Source organism: Mycteria americana, chromosome 3, assembly GCF_035582795.1.
Source record: "Mycteria americana isolate JAX WOST 10 ecotype Jacksonville Zoo and Gardens chromosome 3, USCA_MyAme_1.0, whole genome shotgun sequence".
In the NCBI taxonomy this organism is placed as follows: Eukaryota; Metazoa; Chordata; class Aves; order Ciconiiformes; family Ciconiidae; genus Mycteria; species Mycteria americana.
In genome coordinates this window covers 14410667-14431706 of record NC_134367.1, presented here as the reverse complement: position 1 = coordinate 14431706, position 21040 = coordinate 14410667, and the positions used below count along the sequence as shown (strand labels likewise).

The 21040-nt window shown below is 35.7% G+C and overlaps 1 protein-coding gene across 3 annotated transcripts in view; it reads right to left on the bottom strand.

The window, feature by feature from the left end:
- The window catches only part of NBAS (NBAS subunit of NRZ tethering complex), a 181970-nt gene that overhangs the window by 99606 nt on the left and 61324 nt on the right, over positions 1-21040 (bottom strand). For all 3 annotated transcript variants that reach the window (XM_075497913.1, XM_075497916.1, XM_075497915.1), the window contains 4 exons: positions 18120-18233; positions 10359-10472; positions 8363-8520; positions 6052-6150 (listed from right to left, as the gene is read on the bottom strand). In XM_075497913.1, the coding sequence (XP_075354028.1) occupies positions 6052-6150; positions 8363-8520; positions 10359-10472; positions 18120-18233 (485 nt within the window). The remainder of the gene's footprint in view (positions 1-6051; positions 6151-8362; positions 8521-10358; positions 10473-18119; positions 18234-21040) is intronic.

Sequence of the window (21040 nt, the reverse complement as noted above, 5' to 3'; positions counted from 1 at the left end):
TTAGCATGCGAATGTAAACACAATCTTCAGCAATAGAAAATATAAATATTTTCCCCCATACAGCAAATTTCAACAGCTTTGTATCCAATGTTTCTCCCTAACAACTCTATTATTAATTTCCCCATACACTGAAGCATATTGAAATAGAAAAATTCTACCTGTATAACTGAATGCGAGGTATTAGTTTACAACTTACTAACTCATGACAAAATTTCAGACATCAGAGCAAAAGGATGCCAAGTTATGCTCAAGTGAATTCTGTCGCACCGTAACTTCAGTGACAAAACATGTTAGCTTCAATACAGCAGAATTTCACTATAGATGAACTTATTTTCAGTACTTTTTACTGTAGTACGCAGTAAATCACTGCCTCAAGCTAACCACTGAAGTAGCAGGTCCATCTTAAGTCCTTCCTTCTACTAACGCTTCAGCATTTTTTACAATCTTTTTGTGTATTTTTCTCATGAACCACCCCTGGTACTTAGTACGAAAGCTTTTTGTAATTTATTTTAAACGCTATATACAGAATTTGCCTCCGTTTTCGAACAGATGCTGCAGGACACCAAATTGATTCTTTATGGGGAAAAAAAATAAAACAAAACCAAACCAAAACAGAACCAGAAAAAAAAAATCTCCCCCCCAAGTTCTCAACTGCATTTGAACAAAACACATTTTTTAAAATAAACCTCCTTCAGTAGTGTGAAAACTAATGGGCTAACGTGTATGCTGGTGTGTATGCTTCTATAGCTCTACCGCTATCAGATAAACTCTTATTGATTTTTTTATAAAAAGAATTTCAACTTTTACAAGTAATTACAGTCTTTTCTGCACAAGTAAAGAATTCTGTTTTCTGAAAAGCCATTCCTCTGTGTACCTGGAACAGCAACATTTCCAGGCTATAACTTTTTGCTATCCTGAATCAATCTCTCATAAAATAAATTATTTGTTACAGATCACTGGAGGTCTCATATTAAAAAGACAACTTTAATTGTATCTTCAGGAAGAATTTATAGTTTGGAGGTTTTGAGTGGTGTTTGGGGGAAATTATTTTCTTATATTATTTCTTCCTGATATCCTTTATAAAAGTAAGCACTTTTGATTTAAAAAAAAAAACCCAACAACTTATTAATCCTAAATTAGCAGCTTAAAAATTTGTTTGAAGCTAAATTGATGTAAAAAAAGTCACCCAACAAATTCTGAATTATCAACACACTCTAAAATAACAGCTAAAGTATTTGTATACATACATATGCTCATACACACACACATATATAATTCCAAACAGTCTAATGCAAGGACAAATAACAAAGCCAACTATTTTTTAAATAAGCCACAGAGAGTAATAACCTAGAACACCTGCAACATGGAATTTTTTTTTTTTTTTGGGGGGGGGGTAGAGGGGTGGGGGTGTGTCTTTAATGACAATTAGTCAAAGTGAAAGAATCAAAACATGCAAAAGCCATACACTGTATACACTTTATGCATTAAGAACCATTATGCATTAAGATTATGAAGGAAAAAAAGTAAGGTGGAACAGATTCTGTTCATAAGACAGAACATCAGGTATTAGCTTTCCTTTTTCTTTTTCCCTTTTTGGTACTCCCATTGAAAAACAGGAATTTAAAATAGTGTCTTTTACATAACTATTCATGTTTATTCTACATTTATGTTTTGTGCCTTGAAAGGTTTTGCTTTGGGGGTTTTGGGGTTTTTTTTGATTGTGTTTTTTGTTTTGTTTTCTTTTTTCCTTTTTGTAGTGTATGTTACAGCTAATGAACCAGTCTAACTGAAAACTTCAGTCCTGCAAAGATAAACCAGACCCTAGATGACAGACTACGGAAAAGATTCAGCTCAAGACGACAACACTAAAATTCAGGTGTCACTGGATGTCTAAGCTCTTATTAGGGCTATATCATCACTGGAACCAAAAAAGTAACCCAGCCTTAAGCATACACAATGCATTTGATTCAGCTGCTTAAACATAGGCTTTGATGGCTGTCTTAATTACTGTTTAAGCAGTAATTAAGATATCTGCTTAACACTTGTAGATCTGACAGAGGACGTAGACTTTTTGGGTCAGCAGCTAAAGGACAGGAGGGTAACTTAGGGCATCTCAAATTGTTGATATCTATGATTAAGTAACTGAATCAGGCACCTAATGGCTGATTAACTGCATTATTCTCTATGCACCATGACTGGATCTCCACTGACTACAAGGGGAGTTTAAATACTGCACATATAGAGTTCCACATTGAGATTTTTCTCCTTCTCTGCACAAGAGTTCAGTGACACTGTAAATGACCGTAATCCCTTCAGGAATTACAGCTACCTGTTCCTATAGGAAGAATTCTAATTTAGTTACTACAGAATTAAAACCAGTACATTTACTAAACCACAAAACATAGCTCCAGTTAACTGCAAAATAAAAAAATTTTTTAAAAAATCACAACTATTTGAAACAGCAGCTGTAGCATTATTTTTGCCCTGAGGTTCCAAAGACTCCAGGTGGAAGAGTTCCCAGTGCATGCTACACAAATACAATATTCCCTAATCATTTCTAACCAGCAGTGATAAAAATGCATGACATAGCAATTTAATGTACACAAATGTTTTACAACATCCTGTCTTTTCCCAGATCTAGTGCTTGGGAAAAAAATGCAAAAGCAAAGAAGATGCTAATGCTCTGTTAATCGGAAATTTTCTTTTCTTTAAGCAACGTTTAAGAAAATCATTCCTATAATTTGAAGATACTCCCCTCTAGAAATTGTGTCTGCTCTCCTATCAAAGAGTTTGGTTTCAAGGAAACTTGAAACTGCAAATTTCTCTTGTGCTGATGTGCCACTTTACAGTAATTAAGTTTTCACATTCAGATATGTAAATGAATGATTTTTTTATAACAGACATAATGCATGTTTCAAGTATTACAGAGATTTAACATAAATTCAGAGCTCATTTACGAGGCAATTGATGATTATTGTTTCTACTGTTTCTACGCAACACAGCATTTCGTGACTAAGCATGATATTTTAATCTAATAATGCTAGCAATAATATTCTGAAATGCTTTTCATGACTCAAGATCTTAATTTTCTCACTGAGATATTTTGTTTGAGATGCACAAGATTAGTTGTTGAGGCATTTGTAGCATACAACAAAGAGAAAAAAGGGTGGGCATTGGGGAAACTTAACATTTTGCTTAAAAATAATCTGCTATGTTGGAATCATTGTAGCTCCCAGAGGATAATTTCTCCAATGGATCCCATGAGTTCAATCAACAGTGACAAGATGGCGCTAAGGTTATGAAGTACATCCTTGTGCAAATGCATTAGTTCCTACAGAATAATTTTGTGCATCTTTATCATAGCAATCAGGAATTTCCTTCAGAGTAGGACCACTAAAAACTTGGGGAAAAGTTATACTGAAGTCAATATGACAGCAATATTAAATAACGCATTTCTATGCAATCTGTGAAGATATGTAGCTGGCTGCTATCAAGATTTCTGCAAGTTTCATGGGGAAAAAAACGTTTCTGAAGAAAAACTTAAAACAACAAAAATGAAATTAGTTTAGACATTTCTAGAGAGGAGTTCACCAGAAGAATGATTGACAAATATGACCAGCTGGTGACATAGGTTCGTATAATGAAAAAAATGGTAGCAGTAACTAATGATTCAGTACTAGATAAAGGTAGGAAGAGGTAGAAAAAGGTCACTAAAGCTTTGAAAGGGAAAATTGACATACTTACAGATAGGTATTTTTAATGCAACAGAGAAAGGAATGCCCAAACACATGTATGCTAGAAGAAGATTAGGCAAGTCAAGATAAGGAAAATTACATTTAAAGCACCAATTTGAAAAGGTATCAACAAGTGAGAAAGAATAACATTTGTCAACTCCTTGAGAAAAGGGTGCTATAAGTTAATCAGGACATAAGCAAAAAAGAAAGGAGTAAGAAGAGGGGGGGGGGTAATCTTATAGTTTGTTTTTTCTTTGAAGAAACTGAAATTCTGTGCAAGACAATGAAGGTGAAGCACGAGAAATTAGCTGAAGTGGCACTACGGGACTTGCAGTTATGGGATTCAGTTAAGTCAGAAAAACTGAGTTATTAAATATATCGCTTTTCTAACATTTCAGATGTCTGTAACAAAGGAAGGTTTATACAGTGACTAAATTCTTGGATATGTTTCCTCCTGTGTCATTGCAAGAAATGAAAGAAGCTATAAATCCCTATTAAGTCAACTTGAAGAGAACAAAAAGGCAGAATTAGCAAATATACAGAACTCATTTCATAGTGTAACAGTCTGAAATATGACATACCAAGAAGCTGTATTAAAACAGAAAGAAAAGAAAACCTCAATGCAGCAACATACAAACTTGCCAGGTTAACTGTCTGCCTGCTTCCAATTCCAATTCTAGATAACCAACCACAACTGGGGGGGGGGGGGGGGGGATATTGGAGAAAATAAGAGTGGATAATTTTCTGAATGTGAATTCCCCAGCATAATGAAAATTGCTTCAGATACCCAAACTGATTTGATAATGAAGTTAATTAGTGAGTTTACTCAAGTCTGACAAACCCTTGAATAAGTTTCCGAATCATTTATATGCACGTATAATTGTTCTGTCACAACATACAGTCAATAGTACTACAGCATACGAAAGGTGATGCATGACAAATGTTATATACATTAAAATACTGTAAACATATGTATCCACACCCACATCAGAAGGTTCCATGATTTTATTAACATCTACTTAATAATCTTCCTTTCAGAGATTAATTTATCAATTTCCAGAAAATAAAAAGCATTTGTGCCAGTGAACAGACCTGTTCTTCATGTAAATGATTCTAGCAGATACATAAAGTGTTTAGCTCTCTTCCTCTGAATACTGTTTTCAGTGCTATTTTACTTTTTTGCCCATTTATTTTTTATAGATGCAAATATGTATATATATGTTTACATATGCATACATGTATACAAAGTATGCATGTACGCCTATACTATATAAAAAACACAGGCAAAATATAGACATATACATAGAAGTTGCCTGTTCCCATTCCAGGAACATGAAGGAGAGGTGTTAAATATACCAAAGGCAAAGACTAGCGTGTTCTATCTACAGCTGTCATTAGTAAAAATTCCCCAAGGGTATAATGACATTAAGGAGGTTGCAATTCAGATACTTTTCTCAAAAAGCCAGACTATGCAACATGAACCACCTTTTTTCCTTCTTTCTCTATTCTTTTCTGTATTTCTTTAAGGTTTTTGCCCTCCCTCCCTATCTATTTATCACCTACAGAAAAACTCAATTAAACATGAAACAGAGAAAAAAATAAATTAAACTAAAATTTTTCCACTCTGAAGAGGATGAAAAAGACATTCCTTTCTTTCATAAATAGATTATTACATCTTCTTTAAAGAGAGAAATGTACTTGCAATTGTATACGTAGACATTTAAATTTGTTAAAATAATAAACTTGAAAAGTAGAAAGAATAATAGTAGACTTTTTTCCTGCTGTTCTGCCTCTATTTCCCACAAAACACTCAATGTTCCTTCTGATATTACACACAAAAATAATTTTCACATACAATATATGAGTTATAAAATGACAAAGAAATGATAGACTTCATGATGCACAGAACAAAGGAGAAAAATAAGTGTAATTGAAGACATTTTTTAATTAAATACGTAGCTCAGGTTTATTTTCAAATGTCTTGCTTTGCAATTGGGACAGATCAAAAATCAAACCAACATTAATGTATTTTATTGTGTTAAGTTTTGTTCCACTTTGCTCTTCTCCTGCCTATGGGTTTGTTTTTTTTTCTATGGTGCTAAGACTTTGTAGGAAGAAGCAATGAAAAATAAGAACAGACTGAGTATAAATACATAAGCAAAACCTTGAACTTAAAACAATCTAAGAACAGAAACTAGTAGATGTAATGTTGTGCATTTTGTCTAGTCAACAGGCAGATGTTGCTAAAAACTCAAATTCAGCTCTTCAGCGTAATGCAGAACAAAATCATTATTAGAAACCTCTCTTTAAAGCTTACCTCTGTATCCTTACTGATCAACGAAGAAGGTCCAGAGATATTTATATTCTCACCTCCTTCTGAAGGAAGAAACTGGTAATTCACAGCCTGATAAAGAATCTATAAACACAAAATAAATATATCATCTTACCAGTCAAATAATCAGATGTAACAATTATGACTGATGTCATAGGAAACCCAAGAAATTCTGATGTAAAAGCTTCCATGACAGAAAAACAAGGGTGCAGGGGAAGACAGGGAGAACACCGCATAGGTATCTTTGACGCCCTCTCACTGTTGTAGTCCCTAGACAAAATGACCTTCCCTTCTCTGTGACTTTTCTGTGATATTTTTCACGCAATGTAAGAATATATATTTTTTTTTTTTTTTTTTTTTTACTTATATGCACCCTGCTGTACTACATAGGCTAAAGAACTTCTATGAAAAACATCCATTATCTGAACTGTGCCTCTGAGGTGTTGGACAACTCCAGAGGCAAGAGTTACACAAGATAATGGTTTTGTGAACAGCATTTCCACAGGCCATAGAACTGGTGAAGGTCCACCAAAGACACTTATATATATCATTTGGTCAGCGTGACCTTCTGATAAGGATTTTTTGTATATATCTATCTATCTACAGACAAAGACAGAATGCTTGCACCGAACACGTAGGACCATTAATGAACAGAACTGAAAAGCTTATGCTTAGTTTACGGAGAAAGTAATTGCAGAAGAAACTGATTAAACGTGCTTTGACAAAAATCATGACTTGGGTTTGGCTTCCGGGGGCAAATACCAAATTAACCATCACTGCATTTTTGCTACAAATGATGTTGCACTAACAAAGAAACCTTAGCAACAAATTCAGTCTCACGTTTTCTGAATGGAGAAGACAGAGAATTGTTTCCCTTGGAGAAGTGGGATGCAAGAGGGTAATAACCAGCTGAGCAGCTGCCCTGCACTACAACTAACAGGACATGAAGCCTTTAGAAGGAATGAGACAGTGATACAGAGACAGTGAATTGACAGAAAGTCTAACAAATTCTGGCTTATACAGTGCCAAAAGTCTGTTTGACTTCAAATTCTAATTCCAGGTGTAGGCATATAAGGGCGGAAACTTATTTCTATACTGTACAGGTATCAATTCTGCAAAGATTCCACTTGTGTTTAAGCTCATAATTGTACCTACCTCTCTCAAATTTGAGTGCTTTCATGATGACAAAAGTAGTAAATAGCTTGCAGGAGCTAGATGTTATTTCAAATCCTTTGTAGCATTTTATTCTGATGTTATTCTGTTACTGAAGCAGCACAGACTGCCTTCATACGTTGCCTGTATTTCTCATACACATTGCTATACAAGCAATTTTGTAAAGAAAAAGGCTATGCACTTGCAGCTGCTTTAATTATGTACTGTAGCTATTGCTGCATATTTTGCTGCATACAGTACATAATTACTGCATATGTACTGTAGCTATTGCTCCCTTCTCCCCCTTTCTTCAGACACAGAATGCAAGTCCTCCAAGATGTTTATTACACAAAGATAAATCTGTGAACATTGTGAACTCTTAGACAACCAAGACAAATATGAACTCTTAAACAAGTACTGGTACATAGGCCAAGCTACAATTACACTGAACAGAAATTTAACGTTTTGAGAACCTAAATTACTGCACTCCAGTTTCAAATAAAACTTTTCAAAAGGTTTGCTATGTCATCTTGCCATAACTTGTATTTAAATGCCACAATTACGTGTTCTCACATATATAATATGATCAGCTGAACACCTAAGATCTGATTCTATTAAGAAGTCAGTCATCGCTGAGTTAATAAAGATGGCTCAGACATAAAGCCTGTTCTAGTTGTTAAAACCGTTACATGGTTGAAATGAGTGAGAAAAGAATTTAATTGTATATGGGGTAGAGATCATAAAAAAGAAAGAATAAACATTTAATAGATATTTATGTGGGCATTGAATGAAGTTGCATTACAAGGTGTAAACAGGTGACAGAACCTGGAAAACATCGAAAAAAATTATTTAACTGCATTTGCAAATAAAAATGTTTAAATTAGGCAATAAATGAAGAAATTAAAAGTACTGAAGATCGAGAATAAAACTGCACTCCTACTTGAGAAGCCAACCCATCATATAAAAATGCTTATAAAGAGACCTCATTTGTTGAAATATAACAGTGAAAGTAGAAAAATACAGTAGAACAAATATAAACTTGTTGGGGGGTAGCACTTAAAGGAACAAACTTAAAAATGAGCACAAGTCCCCTCTAATTTAGTAAGCATTGAACTTGCATGAAAGAAGTTTCAGAAACACCCACCTGGGTTTGCAATGAACTGCTCACGCCCAGCAATGCCTCTATGGCACTTGGGGGACAGTGAGTCAGAGCAAAAGCCATGAGTTCCTGACGCATAGCCAAATCATGGTAGCCTTCTGATTGCCCAAGCTGACTGCATACTTCCCAGCTTTTACAATAACCTACGAGGGAACACAAAACGTACTTCTGAGGTCAGTAAGCTTCACAAGTGATAGGAGGATGCTGCATAATTCTTACTGAATGAGATAAAGGAGGGCATGTGGCATTCCTGCTAGCACTTATCGCCTGAAAAAGGAACCATAAAGGCTCCATAAAACAGAGATGTAACTCAACTTTAGACTGACCAAATGCACAAAAAATTCATTATTATCATATTGTAGATATGAGTACAATAGGAATCTATAAGCCTACGTACTGTATTTTTACATACTGCAATAAGAAAATCATAATTCAGAGCATGATATTAAACACCTTACTGGAGCAGCTGCAAAAAAACAAACCCAAAAAAGTAAAATATCTCACTTGATATAATTGAAAGAACCTCATTTCATCTCAGATTTTCCCCCCTCAATCTCAAGAAAAAAAGAGCCAAAGAAACAAATCCCATCTTCTTTAGTATCTTGACACGTATACGTCACTTACCTCCGCTTATACCCTTACATATACAAATTACATAAATACCACAAATATCTTAAGAGTTTTGATAGAAAGGTAGACGTCTAGAAGACCTGCACATTCCTACTAGCTGCAGTCTCATATTTGTACCGTTTGAAAGGGGTACAGCGTAGAAAGAATGAGAAATTGTGGTTCCCAGAGGCATACAGAAAAGGTCCCTAAGGTTACATGTCTAATACATTGGTGACTATCTTATTACATACAGTATTTGCTGTGTACATCTCCATTCCATGTATTTGTGCATTACATATGGCAGAAACATTTCCATGTTTTTGTCTTGCAAAAGAAATATCACAGACAGCTAGAATCCATTTTTCCTGCATTAGGAAGGGATTACAGGAATCTGCCTGTCACCTCCTCTCGTCAGCTCCTACACATCACACACATCTTTTCTCAGAAAGCCAAGAAATTAACCTGGCAAATGTCTCTCCAAAAGTACAGGTCCAGTTTAAAGATACCTGAACTGTCTTTTATAATGTGAACACAACTTAGTAAGCAACGAAAGTCATCACTTACTAGTACAGCCTATAATATTGTTGCCAGATGGAAAGCTAAATCCAAGACCCTTACCCAGCTGGCTAACACAATTTTATTTCTTATAATTATTTCAGAAATGAACAAGTGGGATAGCAATCGCAGAGAATTATTTTAGACTATGTGAATGAACTTTTGCAAACTGAAACACATCTTAAGAAAGATATTGAAATATGTTTCCATAAAGAATTTTACAGACAAGAAGCATGACTATGTATCAATGAATGTGTAAGGACCAACATACATGTTTAATCTCAATAGTGTTACACATGAACATTCATTAACAAAAACATAATACAAAAACATAGTACACGGGATTTAAACAACATGACAAATTAAAACTTCTTCCTTTGCCTTCTTACAAGAAAAAAAAAAAAGTACTGAGGAGACAGTTACAAATGGAATCCCTACTGGAATATATTTTGAGCTTCTGACACAAAAAATAAAGGATTATCTGAATGACAGTATGCAACTTCAGTTGAGAGAGCTCAATGAATTTAACTGATTTAGAAAAAGACCAACATGGCTCCAGAAGTCACTGTGGTTTAAGTATTTTGTAGTTCCATGACTACATGGAGTTCCTCCTCCGTGACACCAGCATTTCTCATATTTCATACCACCTGCCTTCTACATTTGACATGGTGATGTCAGTTGACTTCCACAAACAAAACGTAACAGATTTTTGAATAAAATGGACCAATCTGAAATATCATGCTTCACAGTAAGCAGAGAGTCAGAACTCAGATTTCCACTACCATCACCCCACACCACCCCTATTTATTCACTTCACCTGTGGCCATGAGCTCCTGGCAATGCATACTAGCTGCTTTGTAGTCCTGGAAACTGAGAGCTTGTTCTACTAAAAGTATTAAAACTTGACCTTTTCTCTCCATCTGATCATCTCCTGTAAGAAAAATTCAACATATTTATTAGTAAATTGGAATTAATGGACAACTTAAGCTTGCTACTTTATTTCTTAAGAAAACTATATGCCACAACATAAAAAGCCTGCCTTGAAATTGAAACGGAAATAAAATTATCTGCTTTTTCCTGAAGGAAACAATATTTTGTTACATATTTTAAAAAGCATTGGCGTCATAGCTGGCTAAAAAAAAATAAAATAAAAAAAAAAAATCCTACACAGCATGTTATGTCTAGGTTAAAAAAAAAGTTTTGAAAATTGTATTTATGTGACGGCCAAGACATAGATCAAAACTGGTATTTAAGGTAAGTGACATATAAATCAAAATCCTGACATTGAAAAAAACTTCTGTGAACTGTAATAGAGGAAGAATTTTGAAATTTTTAATTGTTTTATTACAGTATACAAAACCCCAGTTTAAACTCCCACTTCACAGAGCCAAATAGTTCATGAGATGTGGAAGACACAGGTATTTAAAAATCCCTAACCCTCATAAATTGAGCAAGTAGAAGTGAAACTATTTTTTCACACCATACACACATCTTGGTCACCAGACCTTCTGGACAATGCCTCTTCCCCCAGTTATGAGTCAGAAGTAACACTTCAGATACTACTGATCTCATGAAAGTTATTTACTTTACTGACACCAGTTGGTCCAGTCTTGTGCTCAAAATAGTGTGTATGTCCATGCACTATATAAGAAAATGACTAAACATACACAGGAAAAATAATGTCACACTATTCATTTTAATTTAGGAAAGGATGGCAAGAAGCTAATAAAAATGAGTGGATTTTTTTCAATACAAGCTTCTTGCTCATGTTTCTCCCCTATTATTAAAAGTGATTTTACGCAGTCACTGCTGTTACAGTCATTTGAAAAGGGCACTGGTTTATGAAACTGTATTACTACAACTCGTGAAATGCAAATATTTCAGAAGGTTAAACAGATCCGGTTCCAAAAACCATTTAAAGAGTACATGTTCTTAAATTGTAAAGCTGTTATTTTTAACTCTGCTTTGTAGGTCCATCAATGCAGGCAAGGCAAACTTCTTTTTAAAGCTTTCTCAAAAGAAAAGATGTATAGTTGCGCTAGAAGGACATTCAGGGAAGTGAAGTTACCCTAATTACTGAACTCAATCAAGATTCCCTTAATCCCGGCACGTCATAACTAACTCAGCTGGGAGAACAGGTTGGCTTCCCATCATTTTATCTTTTGGCCTCTTGCTCTATATACTGCCAACACACGATGTTGCAAATTAATCACATCCTAGGCTCTTCTGTTGCAAAATTTTGCCCTCTGGAACCTGGGAACTTCTCATCCGGGCAAAAGCAATTACAGACGACAAAGGGGTGCTTCTAGCTACACAAGTTAAATGTGAACTGTCATTTCTATAAGCAAGAGATCCGTACTTGCCACTCACCTTCCAATGCTCGCTTCACCCTGACAGCTTTACTACTTACAGAGAGCTTTCACAAAGTAGCAGACACAAATAAAAGGCAAGAGAAATAATCAAACTATTGTCCCTCAGATTTCAGCTAGATAAAATAATCACTGCTATTTATTACTACTTAAAAATCAGTGGGATTGGAGGGAAGAGAAGAGAAACACTTGGAGCAAGGAACGGTGGTCGTCTTAACTGTGCTTGAGCAGTCGCACGCTGACAAGTCCCCAATCCTCAATGTTTTAGCTAGTTAGTTTTGATGCAGTAGGATACGTTTCCGCATGTTTTACAAAAGCGGAAGCATAAAATAAAAGGATCATTTTCCTTCCAGTCCATGGCTATACTTGCTCATCTTATCTCCACTGTTCACTTAATTAAACTTCCATTATCTTGACACACGCTGTTATGTCACAGAACAACCGTCAGCTCCGACATGACTACTGAATCCCCTGCAAGGCACAGCCAGAGCCCTTTTTCACATGGCTTTCATTGCATCAGCAGCACAGTCACTTAAAGTGCTACCTGCTGCAGGTCAGCGGCAAGGTCTTGTTCTTCTATTGAAACATGAAAAATTTCAATGCTTCAGATTTGTGACGCCTCATTTGAAGGCATTTTTAATAATGAAGTCTTATAAAAGTGAAAAAGTTTTGAATTCTAAATTGTTCCCCTTGCCATTTTGGCACACATCCAAGATTTAAAACCAAGAAAGGTTCAACGGGAAAAAACATTAAAATCGTGACATTATTGTATTACATAGTAATTCTGCACTAAGCATTAATGTTCATGTCTGACATCCAGACTCAAACAAATCAAGTCCAGAAACTGAACAGAATATCTCAGTTTTTGTTTCTCTTTTATTATTTGTGAAAGTGTGTGTGTGTGTTCAGCTCCTTCGGACTATTGCCTCCTTACATCATAAGAAAAATCCATTTATATTCTAAGGGTTACTCCACTCAGTAAGACTTAAGTCTCCAAAGTTCCTTCCATCTCCTTTTGTTATGATGTTTAGCATTGAGATAGGAGTTGATACAAGCAGATATGACATTATACCTGAAAGGAGGTTGTAGAGAGGTGGGTGTCGGTCTCTTCTCCCAAGTAACAAGTGATAGGACAAGAGGAAATGGCCTCAAGTTGTGCCAGAGGAGGTTTAGATTGGATACGAGGAAAAATTTCTTCACTGAAAGGGTGGTCAAGCATTGGAACAGGCTGCCCAGGGAAGTGGTGGAGTCACCATCCCTGGAGGTATTTAAAAGATGTATAGAACTGGTGCTTAAGCACATGGTGTAGCGGTGGATTTAGCAGTGTTAGGTTAACAGTTGGACTTGAAGATCTGAAAGGTCTTTTGCAACCTAAATGATTCTATGATTTCATTACAAGTCACGAGAGAAAAAATATGGAAGCTCAGAAAGAATAGAAAATAATTTTTTCTTGAGAAATAAAGAATGTTCAAATACTTTTTAAAAGTTTGGACCCAATCTGGGTCATATAAAGAAAAAAAAAGCTTACTGAAACACTGAGTAAGATGCATGCTGTATTTGTGAGTGGATGAAACAACATCCTGAGTGAAACCATGTCATAAAAACTTAAAAGTCAAATGGTATCAAAATTGTATGTATACTCCAGAAATTCCATGTCACCTACATTTAGGAGATCAGAAACCATCTATATGGTTATTTCCACATGTGTTAAGCAAGAAAGTCAGTGTTGAAGAAGGTGGATTTCAAAAATAAGCTTTGACTTAGGAATGTGAGCAAAACTTAAAGTTACTATAATTAGCTTAAGGATATTAAAATTAACTAAATTACCACAGAAAGTTGTGAGAAAAGAGAATAATGAGCAGAAAACATTTCTAGAGAGCCTGACTCAAGAAATAAAGAGCAATGCTCACTAGAGCCTTTTGATACACAGTAACAATAGAGAAGATGCTCTTCATTTCTGATACATAAGCATTTTTTTACTCTTTTTTTGCTCCTCAATTTTGTAAGCAAGTAATTACATAACATGAATTCTTTCACACCCTTTCTTAACTGAAAGTGTGGATTAAGTGAGGATCGCGAGACACAGAACAGCTCCAGCTCCCTTAGCAAGTGCAGATTTTCTGGCTGTCATGCTGAGCACATTCTCCCTCACTCACTTTGCCCATCTGTGAAATTAAGATAACACTTCTGTGCTTTACTTTACTTTACTCACTTTAGTGACGTGAGTCTTAAGTAGACTTTACTGTCATTAATCAAATACTTTATCATTAATCAAATACTTTAAAGCAATTAAGAAACTAGCTGATATATCATTACCTAAGCAATATTTTAGCTTTGATAAGTATGAATATAAATTCTACTACTCACTTGCAGTGCTGCTCTCTAAACAAACTGTATTCAGAGAACACAGCTCCCAAAGCTCTTTGAGGATGACCATGTGCACTCTACCCTTGTATGCATAGCAAATGTATTCTTTTAGAACTTAAATTAAAATATATATGCTCATAATATTTTATAGGCTATATATTATATGTAGTATAACATAGCATATACTATATACTCTCTATATACACATGTATAAAATGTGTATAGGTATGGATAGATGTAGCAAGCACGTCTTTCACAATCAGTAATCATATGTGGTGGGGTGGCAGGGGGAGCAAAGAGGGGAAAATGCTGAAACAAATTCCCCCAGTAAGCAGACAAAGCACAAGAAAGCACTCTGCTTGTAGATACACACAGTGGATCAGCAACGGAAGGGACTGCAAATTTGAGCATGCATAACCAATACCGGTAAGTATGTTCCACAAGACAAAATTAGAACTTCTTTCACAGGAAAGGTGGCTCATAAATCAGGATAATTGTTTAAGTAGTGAAAACCAATTAGGACGAAAAACAATTCTTTCTTCCAGCAGCGCTTTATCTAATTCTTCATTAAGCAAGTCCATTAAGTTCAATCCCTAGATTCTTTTTCAATATCCAGACTCATCCCAATATATCTCCATAAAACCATTCCCTTTCACCAAGTTACCCTTTCCCAGTAGTTTTAAACCTGCTAACAAAGACTATCTGTGCTAGAACTGAAGGAAAGTTTTTCTTTTCTAATATTCAGTTTAAAATAAAACATACTGATTCACAAATCTTAAAATCTGTATGCATCAGCTGCCTTTTTGGCTACAAACTAATTTGTGGAATAATATTAGTGTTTGTTATCATTCTTATGGCTACCAAATCCTAAAATAACTGTTTGTCATATTAATAATTAATTGTAACTCAATAATTTAAATTACGAGTCAACAGATACAGAAATACCCATTTCTACATATCTTGCTTTAATTTTTTTTATATACCTACTATTAAATGTTACGAGACTCTTTATTTACAGACTATGACTAAGGCTATGCCAGGATTCCACTTAAAATCTGTTTTTAAAGGTATTATTAACCTAGCTATTAAAATCATATGCAACTTCAAATTCAGTGTAAGGTTACCTATTCTAGCACTCACTGGAAGTACATACAGCAGTAACTGAGGACTAAAGAGTCAAACTCTACAGACTTTCTTTAATCTGTTGGAAAAATATTGCATTTGGATGCATGACTTAAAATAGCGATGATAATCATGTTTCCTTTGTATGCTTTTGGGTATTCTTCTGGATACTCATCAATAGGATGCAATGCCAGGCACAAAAAAATCTGCAATAATAGTGGTATGCTGTTTATAGCTTTCAAGCCCAGAAAAACTAAAAAAGATTAAAAAAATACTGAGTTTCTTAAAATGAAAGAAACCTGTTTTCCATAGCCCATCTCCTACAACAAATAAGTTTAGATAAAATTCACAACTATGGCATTCTCATACTGAATCCGTATCTTGCTTATAAATGAATATCCTGTACAGAAAATAGTATTTCTATATAAGTAATACACCTAGTCATCCCTCAGTGACAGTGAAATGGTTTTTAATCACAAAAGCTTAAAACTACTTATTAAAAAAATAAAATAATAAAAAAAGCAAACAAAACCAAACCAAAACAAAAACCCACAAAAAACCCCCCACCACATCCATCACCACAGAAAGTCACTACTGGAAATGTTTTCTTGCTATTTTTTCCTTTCAAATAAATGTTAATCTATAGCCAAAAGATAACTTTGAAAGTCACTGAGTTATTTGTTTATTTAGCATAAGAGACAAGAAAAGCAAGTGTCAGTGTATTCCTTACCAAGATTCACTCTTGAAATATACTTTTAGTACTAAAATTTCGTATGTACCACAGGAACAACCATTAGCGTTATTCCCGAGGTTAACCATTAAAGTCAGAGCGCCCCTTAGAATAATTATGTAATTCGTAGTGTAAGTAGTAGTTTTTAAATCATTCGCCTGCTTGAAAATTAATCACCTCGCACATTCATCTTCTGGTTTTCTCCAGCCCAGTAACCACGTGGAACAGAAAAATCAGGAGGCCATTTCATCACCTGGCTTTAAATATCTCTTTTACATCCCTCTTTTCAGTGGTGTTTCAGTAAGTGCCACTGTGATTATAACACTAGCACACAGACATTACCATATCAATGAGCTCTACATGAATTCCCTAAAGGTCTCTACCTAATACACATAGCCTCTCATCTTTCAGTCTCTGGAGATGGGAGCCACGAGTTTGTTCCCTGTTCAAAGGTACATACCAGGGCACTCTAGATGCTGATCTACAACTAAAGCAGTAGGATAACACTACTGGACAAAATACTTTGTGTTTTTAAGCTTTATAGAATCACTGTGGATTTTGCTTTTCCTTCCTCATAAAAAGAAAATCATTTAGATTCAAAAAGAAGGTAAAACAGAAATCAGCAGCATTAGCCTAAAGAACCCAGAATATTAAGAAGAAAAATTGACAGATTTTAAGCTGATGTGTGAGGATGCAGAGAGGAGAGGGCAAGAGCTGTACAGCAATCTTGTCTTATGAACCAATATGGAGATTTTTTTTTTTCCCAAAAGTTTTGGAAAAGTTCTTTTTTTCAAAAAAAATTTTTTTTTTCCAAGCAAAGCAAAAAAGAGAAGTTACGACTGTCATTCTACGTTTTTTTTTTTTCTACAGAACAGGACATTACGCATAAAATGAACAAATACATAGATTGGATCCAGCTACCTGACATGGTACCATCCCCTCCCCTCTGCCATCTTTCAAGTAGCAGCACTACATAACAGGAGCACTGAGCTTACCAGAGTCACGACGACGTTTCCAGTGATTCCTTTCTTTAGGACCTAGGCATCTCAGGAAGTCAACAACCTAACTTCTGTACCTCTGTTCATAACCTCACCCAACCCCCTTGAATATTTCCCCCCCCTATAAATAATACTATGCAGAAATTGCCAATACTAAGCTTCCTGAAAAACATAAGAAAAAATTCTGAAGTGATTTAACAAATAGAGAGAGAATGGAACTAGCCAGGCATGCATCAGTGACAAAGCCAGAAAGCATTGAATTTATATACCACACTGTATGAAATATGAATTTCTATTTTATATTTAGTATTTCTATATTCTATTTCTACATCATAAAAATATAGCAGTATTGTATTTGCAGCTGCACTGATGAAGTATTTTTCAAAAATCAAAAGGTCTGCCAGACACTTTAGGTAGGCTATCAAAAAAAAAAAAAAAAAAAATCTAATATCTTTAAGATTCAATCCTTAAAGATGTTCAGCCCCTCAAATGAATACTCAAGCTAATGCATTATTTTTAGTGCACAAAAGAGATATACTTTTGTCTATGCTTCGTGTAACAGCTGATGTTTATGCATTACAGATGACTTTTTTCCCCCTCTAACTTAAATGGGACTATTATTAAATCAAACTACCTTATTTGACAGAGACAATAAGATTTACTGGATTTTTAGTACTACCAATTAACTGTAAGACAAAATACTCCTAGCAACAACTCCTCCAATCTGAAATGAGCTTTTACGCAAAATCCAGATTAGACAAGGCTGTTTTCATTTTAGGTATTAGTGGAATGTCAGAGCAGTTGACAATATCAGCCATTTTACAGATAAAATATTCATGTAAACTATTTCTTTCGCCCCCAATGACTGCTCTTCCACATAACTTTTTAGTGATATCCTTGAACACATGTGCTAATGATCAATTCAAATGTCCTAAAGCATAAGCAAAAATGCATGCTGCATTGCAATTCAGTGTCTTATTAACACAGCTTACCTGCAACCCTTAGCAAATTTGCAAGTCCCAGGAGCTTAGCAGATTGCTTATAGTTCGTTGACAACTGAGATAGACAGTCCTTGATGAGACTAAGTCGATCCGAACATAAACGCACTGTTGAAAGAACTGGTGTTAGAGACTGTACAAATGAGACTGTACTACTGCTGTATTTCTTCTTAAACAATGTAGATGCAGAAAGAGGGCTAGCGAGTATAAGAATGCAAACACAATCTGAAAACCAGCCCAAAGTTACTTCCATGCAATCCTCAACTATACCTATAAACAGAAAGTTAAAATAACACTACAGTATATCCAGCCCCAATCACTAGCAAGTCAGGCTGGGAAGGTAGGAAAAAGAGGGAGACTAACCTGAATGAAACCTTATTTTTGCTTCAGGTTTTCAGACTCCATGTTTTTAAATCTATATGACTAACCATATACTTTTATGTAATTTTTTTAAAATATCATTTTTGCAACATTCTCAGAAAGACTGCTAAAACGGACATTAACTTTCATTCAGAATGTTGTAAATAACTAATCTTTCACACTACATTTTATTTTACAGTGGACAGGATACAGCACACAGACTGAAAGAACTGTCACAGGCAAAATCTTCAGGCTGTTTAATTTAAATATTTTCTGAGCAAGTGAAGGGAAAGCCTGCAAATCACCAGGTTGTGTTAACCATATCCTGAGCAGCTTATAATTAGTACTGTGTTTCAAAAAAGATTTTACCAAGAATTAAACAATTACCTTAACTGTATAATTTAATATCATGAACCGATTTCAGTGCTCTTTTTAGCTAGTTAGTGGGTGGCTAACTTCAGGCTGCTGCTTTAAAAAGGTAACATTTTCATACCATGCAAGTTCTCAGAACACAGAGGAACAGCATGCAGATCTTCCACTTAACACTCAGTAAGACATGAAAGTCTGCATTGGGGATAAACTCTGCATTAGCATATTGGGCTTAAAACATACGGTATTAGGCCTCTCAATAAGAGCAAAGAAGCACTTGCATAATGAAAACTCTATTAGTAAGTTCTGGAAATCAAATTAGACTACAACAAACTGAGACTGGAGGAGCAGGAAAAGGTTACTCTTTTAGTTTCATTTTTAATATTCTATCACACACATATATTAATATACCACAGTAAAATGTTTTCATTCACTGATTGTATAAGCAAGATTTTTTTAAATATCTAACAAAACGGAAAGTAATCTGAAATAATACCGTGGGTCAATCACTTTCATTAAAGATGGACTTTTCTTCACCATTTATGTTAGTAAGGAGTCTCCAAACCAGATTTTATTAAAATACATCATAATACTAGTTCACAACCTTAACTGCTAAGTTTGCTAAAAATACAAGTAGGCGGGAAGCTCTACAGAAAACTAAACATAAAAGTGCAAATAGAAGTCTATTGCTAATTCTTACTGTGGGAATAACTGATCCTCAATGTTATTCTAATGACATTCTATCAAAGTAACTGACCATTTAAAGGCTTTCATTAAAACTTTAAAACATAATTTTAATCTTATTAGATTAATTTGATTTACCTGAAAGATACTGAAGAAAGGATAAGTCAGGATCATTAATGAAATTACAGGCATGATTTCACATATTCTAATTAATCTAGATCACTCGTATTACACATACTGTTAATACAATATTATGCTGCCTCTTTCTTAAATGATACCTTCGTGTCCACACCAAAAAAGACGAAGAAAATACACGTGTACTTTTCTACAGGTTGAACAAACTGACTAAAAAGTAATTCTGCTCTAGAAGTCAACAGTGCAATATTGCGAGATCTAGAAACCAGACTTATTCTCAGTCCAGAAATGATAAGATTTCTGGCTATAACATATGGAGCATCAGCTCAGTTTGAAGGAATACTTGGGAAAAAAGAGAACAAAAAGAGAACACCAAAGTAAAGTAACAACAGCCACTAAGAACATCCACTTCATTTTCCATAGACCCACAAGTGCATTCCATAAATCCCAGTATTTCTCTGCACAATGCCAGAAGTAAAACACTGCCATCAGCACATTTCATTGGTACTCAGTGCTCTTCTCAGCCAGTTCTTTTAGAGTGCTTTCAATACCAGTGTTCATGCAGTTTCACATAGTTGCCCACATACCATACATTCAAGCTTCACTGAAAGCCAGGTAGATGAGCTCTCTTGTATTTCTTTCACTTAGAAAAGTGGGGGTTTTGTTAATAAACTGTACTATTCGGCTTGCGCAGCAAGGTTTTGGTAGCTGGGGGACTACAGGGGTGGCTTCTGCTAGAAGTTTCCCCTATGTCCGACAGAGCCAGTGCCAGCTGGCTCCAAAATGGACCCGCCGCTGGCCAAGGCCGAGCCCATCAGCAACGGTCGTAGCACCTCTGGGATAACATATCTAAGAAGGGGGAAAAGCTGCTGCACAAGAGCAGCCGGAGAGCAGAGCAGAGGAGAGTATGTTAGAGAAGCAACTCTGCAGACACCAAGGGCAGTGAAGAAGGAGCGGGAGGAGATGCTGCAGGCACCGAAGCAGAGATTCCCCTGCAGCCCCTGGTGAAGATCATGGGGAGGCAGGCTGTCCCCCTGCAGCCCATGGAGGTCCATGGTGGAGCAGATATCCACCTGCAGCCCATGGAGGACCCCATGCTGGAGCAGGTGGATGCCCAAGGAGGCTGTGACCCTGTGGGAAGCTCACGCTGGAGCAGGCTCCTGGCAGGACCTGTGGACCCATGAAGAGAAGAGCCCATGCTGGAGCAGGTTTGCTGGCAGGACTTGTGACCCCGTGGGAGACCCATGCTGGAGCAGTCTGTTCCTGAAGGACTGCACCCTGTGGGAAGGACCCACGCTGGAGCAGTTTGTGAAGAACTGCAGCCCACAGGAAGGACTCATTATGGAGAAGTTCATGGAGGACTGTCT